The sequence below is a fragment of the Microcaecilia unicolor genome, unplaced genomic scaffold (genome assembly GCF_901765095.1).
Source record: "Microcaecilia unicolor unplaced genomic scaffold, aMicUni1.1, whole genome shotgun sequence".
Taxonomy (NCBI): Eukaryota; Metazoa; Chordata; class Amphibia; order Gymnophiona; family Siphonopidae; genus Microcaecilia; species Microcaecilia unicolor.
The window spans coordinates 1,140,570-1,153,021 of NW_021963593.1; the positions used below are offsets into that span (position 1 = coordinate 1,140,570).

Below are 12,452 nucleotides of genomic sequence, written 5' to 3' on the forward strand. Positions count from 1 at the left end.
AGGAAAGGATGGAGGGAGATGGGGAGATTTTTTTATTTATTTATGTTACATTTGTACCCTGCACTTTTTCCCACTCATGGCAGGCTCAATGCAGCAGGCAATGGAGGGTTAAGTGACTTGCCCAGAATCACAAGGAGCTGCTTGTGCCGGGAATCAAACTCAGTTCCTCAGGACCAAAGTCCACCACCCTAACCACTAGGCCACTCCTCCACTCATACACAGATAGCTGTAAGGACAGGTTGAGTCCAATGAAGTTTTTTTGAGGAATGGTGTAACTATGGCATGTTTGAAGGCATCAAGAACAGTTGCATTGGAAAGTGAAAGATTAAGGATATGACATATAGAAGGGATGACAGTAGGAGAGATAGTGCTACGTAGATGGGTAGGAATAGGATCAGATTAACCGGTAATCAGTTTGGAGGAGGAAAGAAAATGTACAGTTTCCTTTTCAATGATTTCAGAAAAGGAAGAAAAGGAGCCAGGGGTTGAAGGGGGGTTGAGAGAATGGAATGAGGGAAGGAGAGGTGGAGATGACTTGGTTGAGAGTTCAAGGTTAATCTTGTGAACCTTATCATGAAAGTACTCAGCCAGAGTCTGGGGAGAAAGTGAAGGGGGAGTTGGAGGTGAAGGCACTTTGAGGAGACAGTTCAGTGTAGCAAAGAGACGCTGAGGGTTTGAACCAAGAGAGTTTGTCAACTGGATGTAATAGTCCTGTTGGTAAGTGAAAGATCACACTGGAAGGAGGTCAGCAAGAATTTGAATGTAAGAAGTCATCATGGGCACGGGATTTCAGCCAAAGTAGCAACAGAATCTCAATAGTAACACAGAATCTCAAATAGTAGCAAACAGAATCTCAAAACATTCCATGTAGAATCTCAAATAGTAGGAACAGAATCTCAAATAGTAGCAACATTCCATGGAGAATCTCAAATAGGGAAAGGGAAATGGGACTTGATATAGATTTTCAACTCATATAATGGACCGATGAAGAACTGGGTGTTATCCACTTCCTATAAATAGGAGCAGTGGCTCTCAAGGAAACGCACTTCTGATGGTCCTAAGAACTAATTTAATGCATTAGATCTTTACACTACAGAAGCCTGATCCAGCTGTTTCCAGTCTGTCTGCTCCAGCTTGTTCCAGTCCGCCTAATCCAGCTCATTCTAGTCCGCCTGCTCCTGCTCCAAACCATTCCAGCTTGTTCCAGTCCTGCTGCTGTGCTCTCCACTGCACTCACCTGCTCCTGCCTGCCTGCTGCCCAATCACTTGCTCCTGCCTGCTAGCCACTCACCGGCCTACTAGCCAATCACCTGTTCCTGCCCGCCTGCCTGCTAGCCAATCGATCAGCCCGGCCGCTGTTAGCCCTTCAACTTGCCTGCCTGTTGCCCATCAACAACCTGCCACTTTACTAGCCCTTCACCCTCCTGACTGACTGCTCATCCTGAAACCTGCCTGCTTCCCAGCCCATCTTCCTGCCAGCTCATCGTTCCCCTGCCCGATTGCTCACCCTCACCTGCCTGTCTCCCAGCTCATCTACCTGCCCCCGTGAACACCTCAGTCACTACTCATGGCCCCCATTTAACTTCTATTTCCTTGCCCTGTCCCTCCCTAATCTTTCTCCCCCTCCCACCGCTGTATACCACACAAACTCACTGCCCATCCCTGTTCTCTCCCGTCCTGCTCACTACTGCAATACCCTACCTCCCCCTGTTCCCCACCACCTCACCATCCCTATTGTCCTCCTCCTCCTTCCTATCTCTCAACCTTCAACACCTCCTTCCTGCCATGAACCCTTCCCCATTCCTCCTAAGCGCATCCCGTCTTCGTCGCCTTCGTCGCCCTACCTCCCCAACCCTTCTCCGCACTCTCTTGCTCCTTCTCCTGCTATCTGCGGGAGACATCAATCCCAACCCAGATCCCCCACACCTGTCCTCGTCTTCATCTCATTTATGCAAACATTTCCACGATATCTCCAATCTCATCTCTATTCCCCTCCTCCCCCCTCCTCCCTCCCCTTCTCGTGTGCCCTGTGGAATGCCCGCTCGGTCTGCAACAAACTTTCCTTCACCCACGATCTCTTCATCTCCCATTCCCTTCAACTGCTCGCCCTAACTGAAACCCGGCTCACCCCTGACGACTCTGCCTCAATCGCGGCCCTATGCCACGGAGGTTATCTTTTCTCCCATTCGCCCCACCCAGTTGGCCGCGGTGGCGGCATTGGGCTACTACTTTCGCCCTCCTGCAGTTTTCAACCTCTCCTTCTACCACAGTCTCACTGCTTCTCATCCTTTGAAGTTCACTCCATCCGTCTATTCTACCCGATGCCACGCAGAGTTGCAGTCATTTACCGCCCCCCTGATAAGTCCCTCCCTTCTTTCCTTACCGACTTTGATGCCTGGCTCTCCGTTTTTCTTGAGCCCTCATCCCCATCCCTCATTCTTGGTGACTTTAACATACACACTGATAACCCATCCGACTCATACGCTTCTCAGTTCCTCACTCTAACCTCCTCTTTCAACCTCCAACTGAGCTCCACCACCCCTACGTCCTCTATTCTACCTGCTCACCCTCCAATTTCCGTGCATCAGCTCTTCCTCTCTCGACCATCACCTGATCACATTCACACTTCATCACCCTCCCCCTCAGTCTCACCCAACACTAACCACTACTTCCAGGAATCTCCAGGCTGTTGACCCCCCCACCTTATCCTCTAGTATCTCTGATCTCCTCCCTTCCATCATGTCCTCCGAGTCTGTTGACAACGCTGTCTCCACTTACAATGCCACTCTCTCCTCTGCTCTAGACACCCTTGCACCGTCCATCTCCCGTCCCACAAGGCATACCAATCCCCAGCCCTGGCTGACCCCTTGCACCCGATACCTTCGCTTGTGCGCCAGTTCGGCTGAACGCCTCTGAAGGAAATCTCGCACCCATACTGATTTCATTCACTACAAATTCATGCTATCCTCCTTCTAGTCCTCCCTATTCCTCGCCAAACAGGACTATTACACCCAATTGACTAATTCCCTCAGCTCTAACCCTCGTCGTCTCTTCGCCACCCTCAACTCCCTCCTCAAAGTGCCCTCCGCTCCCAACCCCCTTCACTCTCTCCCATCAATCTCCTGCCGACTACTTCCGCGACAAGGTCAGAAGATCAACCTCGAATTCACCACCAAACCTTCTCCTCCTCTTCATCCTATAACCCACTCTCTCAACCAACCAACCCAGGCCTCCTTCTCCTCTTTTCCTGATATCACCGAAGAGGAAACCATCTCCTCTTCCTCGAAATGCACCACCTGTTCCTCAGACCCCATCCCCACCAACTTACTTAACACCATCTCTCCTACTATCACCCCCCCACCCATCTGTCATATCCTCACCTCTCCACTGCAACTGTCCCGGACACCTTCAAGCATGCTGTAGTCACACCACTCCTCAAAAAACCATCACTTGACCCTACCTGTCCCTCCAACTACCGCCCCATTTCCCTCCTACCCTTCCTCTCCAAGATACTTGAACGCGCCGTTCACAGCCGCTGCCTTGATTTTCTCTCCTCTCATGTCATCCTCGACCCACTTCAATCCAGCTTTCGCCCCCTACACTCGACAGAAACGGCACTATCTAAAGTCTGCAATGACCTGTTCCTCACCAAATCCAAAGGTCACTACTCCATCCTCATCCTCCTCGACCTATCCGCCGCTTTTGACACTGTCAATCACAACTTACTTCTTGATACACTATCCTCTTTTGGGTTCCAGGGCTCTGTCCTCTCCTGGTTCTCCTCTTATCTCTCCCATCGTACCTTCAGAGTACACTCTCATGGATCTTCCTCCACCCCTATCCCGCTCTCTGTTGGAGTTCCTCAGGGATCTGTCCTTGGACCCCTTCTTTTTTCAATCTACACCTCTTCCCTGGGCTCCCTGATCTCATCTCATGGTTTCCACTATCATCTTTATGCTGACGACATCCAGTTTTATCTCCATACCAGACATCACTGTGGAAACCCAGGCCAAAGTATCGGCCTGCTTATCCGACATTGCTGCCTGGATGTCCAACCGCCACCTGAAACTGAACATGGCCAAGACCGAACTTATTGTCTTCCCACCCAAGCCCACTTCTCCTCTCCCTTCACTCTCTATCTCAGTTGATAGCACCCTCATTGTCCCCGTCTCATCTGCCCGCAACCTCGGTGTCATCTTCTACTCCTCCCTCTCCTTCTCTGTGCATATCCAGCAGATAGCCAAGACCTGTCGCTTCTTCCTCTATAACATTAGCAAAATTCACCCCTTCCTCTCTGAGCACACCACCCGAACTCTCATCCACTCTCTCATTACCTCTCGCCTTGACTACTGCAACCTACTCCTCACTGGCCTCCCACTTAGCCATCTATCCCCCCTTCAGTCCGTTCAGAATTCTGCTGCACGTCTTATCTTCCGCCTTGACCGATATACTCATATTACCCTCTCCTCAAGTCACTTCACTGGCTTCCGATCAGATACCACATACAGTTCAAGCTTCTCCTACTAACCTACAAATGCACTCGATCTGCAACCCCTCCTTACCTTTCTACCCTCATCTCCCCTTACGTTCCTACCCGTAACCTCCGCTCTCAAGACAAATCCCTCCTTTCAGTACCCTTCTCCACCACCGCCAACTCCAGGCTCCGCCCTTTCTGCCTCGCCTCACCCCATGCTTGTAACAAACTCCCTGAGCCCATACGCCAGGCCCCCTCCCTGCCCATCTTCAAATCCTTGCTCAAAGCCCACCTCTTCAATGTCGCCTTCGGCACCTAATCACAACATCTCTACTCAGAAAATCTAGACTGCCCCAACTTGACATTTCGTCCTTTAGATTGTAAGCTCCTTTGAGCAGGGACTGTCCTTCTCTGTTAAATTGTACAGCTGCGTAACCCTAGTAGCGCTCTAGAAATGTTAAGTAGTAGTAGTAGTAGATTGAGTTATATTATTACTGTAGTTTTGAAGTTTTCATCCATACAATTTTGGGACATTTTGCAACTATATCACTGGCTTAGCCCACAGGTGGGGCCTGAGGGGGCCGGGCCCACCCACTTTGGGCTCAGGCCCGCCTAACAGTAGCACACATTTAGCAGTACTGGTGGGGATCCCAAGCTCAGCAGCTCAGATTTCCCCCTGATGGTAATGAAAACGCTACTGTCCCAATAACGGCACCTGCGCATGCTGCAGTTTCAGCGCATGCCTGCTGCAGACTGCCAAGATGGAAAGATCGTTTTCCTCACCACTGAGATATTTTTTGGGTGGTTGGTTGGGGGGGAGGGGGGAGAACCTTGGTGCCCACCCACGTTCTTGCCTAGCCCACCCAAATCTGTTTCCTGGCTATGCCCCTGAACTATATGACAGCGTTTTGGTATGAAATGAGTCACATTTGCTCTTACCCACAGTAATAGATAGTAAAGAATTGGGGGGCAAAATTCATTAGGACTTATCCAGGTTGAAGTGTTCTGATTTGGGATAAGTCCTGCTGATTTGGATAGGTCATACCTCCTCAGTGCTGAGTGTTGGGCCATGAAAAGTCACATCAGCTGTGTTAAAATTCAGACTGAAGCGGTCAGTACTCCTTTAGAACTACTTGTGAATTGGAGGGAAGATTTTCTTGGAGCTAAATATGCAATTATTTGGACTCTTTCCATTATAAGAAAATTGTTATGCAATTTAGAACTATTTTAAGTTAACTTTTTTGTTATCTTAATTTAGAATTATTTATTTATGTGTTGCATTTGTATCCCACATTTTCCCACCTATTTGCAGGTTCATGTGGCTTACATTGTGTCCGTCATGGCGATCACTATTTCCAGAGTGAGAGATACAAGTGGTATTGCATTAGAGAATATTATTGACATTTTAGGTTAAACAATTAATATAAAGAATTCATATTCAGAATTAAGATAGAGTGGCAATCATGTTAAAGTTCATTCGTGGTAGAGTAGACTTTGGTAGTCGGTATAGAGATTGAGGTTATATCTAGTTCAGGCTTAGTTATGTTGTTTGTATGTAGGATGTATCCTTGTGGTAATGCCTTCTTGAACAGGCAATAATGAGCCAGGCAAGGTTTGTTCCATTTTGTCTCAAGTTCTTGATTTAATGCCACAACCGACTCACCCATTCTTAGTTAGAATTGCTGAGTTCATGATTGGCAAAAAGATACTAAATGAACTGATAGTATTGTACTGTGTTACAATTTTGGTCCTTCCTGCACTGCAAATCTTGCTATATTTGGATTTGGTTCCAGATACAAACATAGCACCATGGGGAATACGAATCAGAGTTCAACGAAGTATGATGGCTGCGGCAATATTAGCCATCGATGGGAATTTAAACAAAGATTCCCGGAAAGGCTCCTGTACCCATACTGAATTTGCTACAGGGGTCCTGGTGGCGGTTGGATCTACGGCGTTCCTGAAAATTGCATCCATCGTGGTACTGAAGCCGGGAAGACTGTTGCTCGCAACGACTGAAGGATGCAGAGATACGCATTGGTGACCGTCCAGACAACAGCAATCCTGTGTGAGTTGATTCCAGTGGTTGCACTCTCAAGTGCTACATTAGAACTCGCCTCTTCTACTTAAAATGTGCTCAGATTACTTTCACCCCACATGGGTACATGAGACTTAGAAATGGAACCATCTGAGATGCTATTAGTCTGAGGGGACGTCTCAATGGGCTTTTGTGGGTTTTATGGAAATTCGATAAAAAATATATAAGCATGTTTAAATGTGTTTTAAAACTTGGAAATTCTCTATTTCTGTGGATAACACTCTCATCCTTCCTGTCTCATCAGCTCATAACCTTGGGGTCATTCTTCGACTTCTCCCTTTCCTTCTCTGCACATATTCAGCAGACTGCTAAAACCTGTTGTTTCTTCTCTATAATATCACCAAAATTCGCCCTTTCCTTTCTGAGCACACTACCAGAACCCACATCCACACTCTTATCACCTCTCGCTTAGACTATTGAAACTTGCTTCTCAAAGGTTTCCCACTTAGCCATCTCTCTCCTCTTCAATCTGTTCAAAATTCTGCTGCACGACTAATATTCCAACCAGTGTCATTATGCTACTACTACTTAACATTTCTAGAGCGCTACTAGGGTTACGCAGCGCTGTACAGTTTAACAAAGAAGGACAGTCCCTGCTCAATGGAGCTTACAATCTAAAGGACGAAATGTCAAGTTGGGGCAGTCTAGATTTCCTGAATAGAGGTATGGTGGTTAGGTGCTGAAGGCGACATTGAAGAGTTGGGCTTTGAGCATATTAGTCCTCTCCTCAAGTCACTTCACTGGCTTCCTATCCGTTTCCACATACAGTTCAAACTCCTCTTATTGACCTATAAGTGCAGTCACTCTGCAGCTCCTCAGTACCTCTCCACTCTCATCTCTCCCTACATTCCTCCCCGTGAACTCCGTTCACTGGGTACATCTCTCTTATCTGCACCCTTCTCCTCCAGTGCTAACTCCAGACTCTGTTCCTTTATCTGCTGCACCATATGCCTGGAATAGACTTCCTGAGCCGGTACGTCAAGCTCCATCTCTGGCCGTCTTCAAATCTAAGCTAAAAGCCCACCTTTTTGATGCTGCTTTTAACTCCTAACCCTTGTTCACTTGTTCAGAACCCTTACTTTATCATCCTCACTTTAATATTCCCTTATCTATTGTTTGTCCTGTTTGTCCTAATTAGATTGTAAGCTCTGTCAGGCAGGGACTGTCTCTTCACGTTCAAGTGTACAGCGCTGCATACGTCTAGTAGCGCTATAGAAATGAAAAGTAGTAGTAATTAGTAGTAGTAGTGAGTGGGTTTGGGGGTTTGGGGTCTAATGTAGTTGAAAGCTGGCCCAGTGTCCATAAATATAATTATTAAATTTAAAAGAAAGGGTTTAGAGTCATTAGTGACAAAGAACTGGGGGAGGGGGGGGTGTTAAAATGTTATTTTCCTGCCCAGTGTGTAATAATAACAATAACAATATAACTTATATTCCACTATATACCTCTTGGTTCAAAGCGGATTATATTTACAAAGAAGCTGGAAATTTCCAGAAAGTACAGAGGTGTGGTAGCCGTGTTAGTCTACTCTTAAAGGTTATCAATAGAAATCAAACAAAATAAAACATGGAAAAGAAAATAGATGATACCTTTTTTATTGGACATAACTTAATACATTTCTTGATTAGCTTTCGAAGGTTGCCCTTCTTCCTCAGATCGGAAATAAGCAAATGTGGTAGCAGATAGTATATATGAGAGAAACATCAAAGCATTACTTTGACAGTCTGACAGAGTGAGAGGGTGGGGGTATGCATGGGGACATCAAAGCATTTCATTGATATTCTAACAGGATGGGTGTTGGTAGGTGAGAGGAGGGTGATAAACAGAGAAATACAGCTTTATGTTTTATAATGGGTTAGAAAACCCAGATCCTTTATTAAGTCCTGTCTGTTGGGATGTCAAAATATTCAATCATTCTTACTTCAAAGGTCTTACGCTCCTGTATTGTTTTAAAATTACCGTTCAGTATTCTTACTGTGAAATCACTGGTGCAGTGTTCTGGTCATGTGAAGTGTTGGCCCACAGGGGTGGGGGCCTGACTGGCACCGGCTATTTTCATGTGATGTCTGTGCAGATTGAATCTTGTCTTAAGCATCTGGCCTGTTTCTCCAATATAGCATCCTTCGTTACAGAAAAATAGTCAATATTATAAAACATTAGTATTTAAATTTAATTAAAATGATAGCAACCTAACTAATTATTACAATTCAGGACAGATTTCCTAAATAAATATTTTTAAATTTGTTTACGAAATGGACTGTCACAGAAAGCAGTAAAGCTTGAATATCCTTATCCAGACGAACCTCTTGATTTGAGAAAAGTGATGAGCTGGGATTGGGAATGTCTGTGAAAAGTGGCTGGGTGACTGCAGAGGGATTTAAGAAAGAAAACTAAGCTCAGAGAAAGTTTTTCCATTTTCTTTCAAAATAAATCTAAGATTCTGTTCTGACAGGGCTGTGTTTGTATATAGGGCCTGAACCTGTTTGATGAGTACTGACTTGAACTCCAGAATTTGGCATGAGTGATACTATGACATGAAATGCTGAAGAATTGGGGTTCTTCCTTAATAGGGAAGCAGTATAAGAATAGACATACGATAGATAAAGATTGTGATTATCCACTTAATTATACTGTGTCTAGTCAAGGAGATAGATTTTCTTATTTAATTTATTAAAGCATAGGATAGAAGGTGACAGCATCCAACTGCAGAAGCTGATGCCAAGAAGCTGGGCCCCAACATACAGCAAGCCTAAATGGATGTGGTAAGGGCTCACACGCTAACCCGGCGATAACCAATGCTAAAAAAATATAAATAATTTTCGAGCACCGGAAATAGCATGTGGCACACATTCCGTGTTACCAATCCCAGGGCTTAGTATTGAGACCTTGAGATGGATTACTTTCTCTGTACAAACATTATCAGCTCTGTCTGCCTTTGTTACCAGAAACGTTCCACAATGCTGTGCCTTAGTTGAATCCTGGTTGAACACACAGAGGGGCATAATCGAATGCAAACGCCCATCTCCATGGGCGTCTATGTCCGAGAATGGGTACGTGAAGGGGCAGGACAGACTGTATTTTCGAAAAAAATGGGCGTCCATCTTTTTTTCGATAATACGGTTTGTGCCGGGCAAATGCATCGGATTTGTGCGGATTTGAGCTGGGTGGTATCGTTTTTCAGCGATAATGGAAACCGAAGGCGCCCACCTCAAAAACGAACAAATCCAAGGCATTGGGTCATGGGAGGGGCCAGGATTCGTAGTGCGCTGGTCCCCATCACATGCCAGGACACCAACCGGGCACCCTAGGAGGCACTTGTAAAAAGTAAAAAAAAAAAAAAATACCTCCCAAGTCCATAGCTCCCTTCCTTTGGGTGCTGAGCCCCCCAAGACCCACTGCCCACAACTCTACACCATTACCACAGCCCTTATGGCTGAAGGGGGGCACCCACATGTAGGTACAGTGGGTTTTGGGGGCGGTTTGGAGGGCTCCCATTTACCAGCACAAGTGTAACAGGTAGTGGGGGGCCTGGGTCCATCTGGGTGAAGTCCACTGCACCCACTAACACTGCTCCAGGGACCTGCATACTGCTGTCATGGAGCTGGGTATGACATTTGAGGCTGGCATATAGACTGGAAAAAAAGTTCTTAAAGCTATTTTTTTTGGTGGGAGGGGGTTAGTGACCACTGGGGGAGTCCAGGGAGGTCATCCCCGATTCCCTCCGGTGGTCATCTGGGCAGTTGGGGCACTTTTTGGGACTTGTTCATGAAAACAAGGGTCCAAAAAAAGGGACCCAAATTCACGGTAAAATGCCTTTTTTTCGATTATTGGCCGAAGGCGCCCATCTCTTCTCGGCCGATAAACATGCCCCAGTCCCGCCTTCACCATGCCTCCGACACCCTCCCATCAACTTTGTTTGTTTCCATGATGGAGTGCAGTTGAAGACGCCCAAAATCGGCTTTCGATTATACCGATTTGGTTGAAATATGGGCGCCCATCACTTTCGAAAATAAGACTGACAGTGTCCTGTGTTGAATTAGGAGAAGGTGGTGACTTTCTGACTGAGGAAGGATGATAGCCAAACATCTGACCATTTGAGAACACAATAATTGGGGTGATCACTGATTAGGTGTCTCAAATTTGAAAGATCCATGGTCAATGTTTTGCCCTCTTAAATCTGCTAAGAGAAAGTCTACAACCCTTATTGTATACCTTCGATTTGTGTGATGGCCCTAGCCTTAATTTTGATTAGACTCAGTTTTGGAATCCCAAAGAATTGTCTTCATATTCCCATGTGTACTTGTGAACACAGTGGATTGTAAATATGATTAAGACCAATGCAGAAAGCTACTGTGGGCAGAAGGCTGCAATAACAAGCGGCACATGATGCCGAAAGGGTTTCAGTACCGAGTTATCTCACATGGTAGACATCAGCACACAGCATATTAAAATGAATAGTAAAGAGGCTATCAGTTAATTTGCAGAGAAGTTTCTAAGCTGGGCGAGAACTTCTTGAGAAATGCACTGGAAGGTCTGAAGTGGCATAGAAGGGTTAGTGAGAGGATTTTAGTGCACTCTTCTGATTGAGGGATCAATATTACCTACATACAAGGGGACCAAGAGAACAACTGTAGGGCCTCAATATTCAGTTCATGGCAAACAGCATTTTTCTAACTGGTGCACAGGGCCATGCCAACCCAGTAAGCGGGGTAAGCACCCGCAGGGGGGCGCCTGCCTTAAGGGCGCCACTGCCGGTCGAGTTCTATTTCAAAATTTAAAAAATACAACCGTACCGTACCACGTTGGTGCGTCGGCGCCTATGCGCATGCGCTGCTGCCTTCCCGCGCACAGCGCTTGGCTCTCCTCCCTCCCTCCCCATCAGCACATAGACATGTCCGCCTGCGAGCTCTACACCCAGGTAAGTGAAGCGGGGAATCTATCTCTTCAGCTGCTCAGCGAGTGGCGGGGGGAGGGGCGCATTGAGAGAAAGGAGATGACACATGGGGGGGGCGGGGCGCCAACTGATAGTCTGCAGGGGGGCGCCAACGACCCTAGGCACGGCCCTGCTGGTGCAAGCCATGTCTGGGTTCTGGCATTGAATTTCTGGCTATATGACGGTGGTGAACCCATAGCTGGTTACGGTGAAATAAATAATATAGGAATGACTTTTATGTGTCCTATTTACGTAGTTACTATGGCTGGTTAGTACTGATCTGACCGCAGAATGCCCACAAAATAGCCAGTTTCAGCTTGAGTGCTAACTGGATATGTTCAGTTAGCCCCAGGCAGCTGATTTAAATCATTTTAAATATTGAGCCCTCAGTTTCTACTTTTTATTTTTCTGGAATGGGGGCAAGAGAGCAAACATGAGGCTAGGACAAACCCTGTCACGGTGGCCTCAGGGTGCTGTTGTCATTTCCTTCAGGTTTCTTCCATCTCATCATGGCAAGGATGGTTATAAACCCTTATTAATCCTGTCTCTGAGTCCTCTCTCTTCTCTCAACAGGATAAGCTGGCCATATTTTAGGTGGGGTCCATCTCTCAATAAACCAGTCATCTTGATTTCTTCCCAATATCCAGATGTGGCAACATCACTGATATCAGAGCGGGCTCCATCACAACGCTCTGTTGTAATGGGATGGAAGGTCGTTATGTCAGCGTGGTCCTGCCAAATCGCAAGCAGTATTTGACACTTTGTGAGGTGAAGGTGTTCCCTCTCCAACATCCTCAAGATTCATGTAAGTAGCTGGATCATCCTCTGTTCTCTTACAGTGTCCAGACCCCCAACTCTCAGTCTGAGCTGAGGGTGTCAGGTAGAGATATAACATGGGAATCCACCGCAGATGTTCTGCTTCTCATTCTTCTCTAGAATTCTTTAGA

At 46.4% G+C, this 12,452-nt stretch overlaps 1 protein-coding gene across 1 annotated transcript in view; it reads left to right on the forward strand.

The window, feature by feature from the left end:
- Nucleotides 1-6,477: 6,477 nt before the first annotated feature.
- LOC115459486 (fucolectin-5-like) overlaps nucleotides 6,478-12,452 on the forward strand; it is a gene marked incomplete at its 3' end in the record, with an annotated part of 41,974 nt that continues 35,999 nt past the window's right edge. Inside the window, 2 exon segments of the mRNA XM_030189292.1 lie at nucleotides 6,478-6,542; nucleotides 12,153-12,310. Of these exon segments, the coding sequence (XP_030045152.1) occupies nucleotides 12,211-12,310 (100 nt within the window).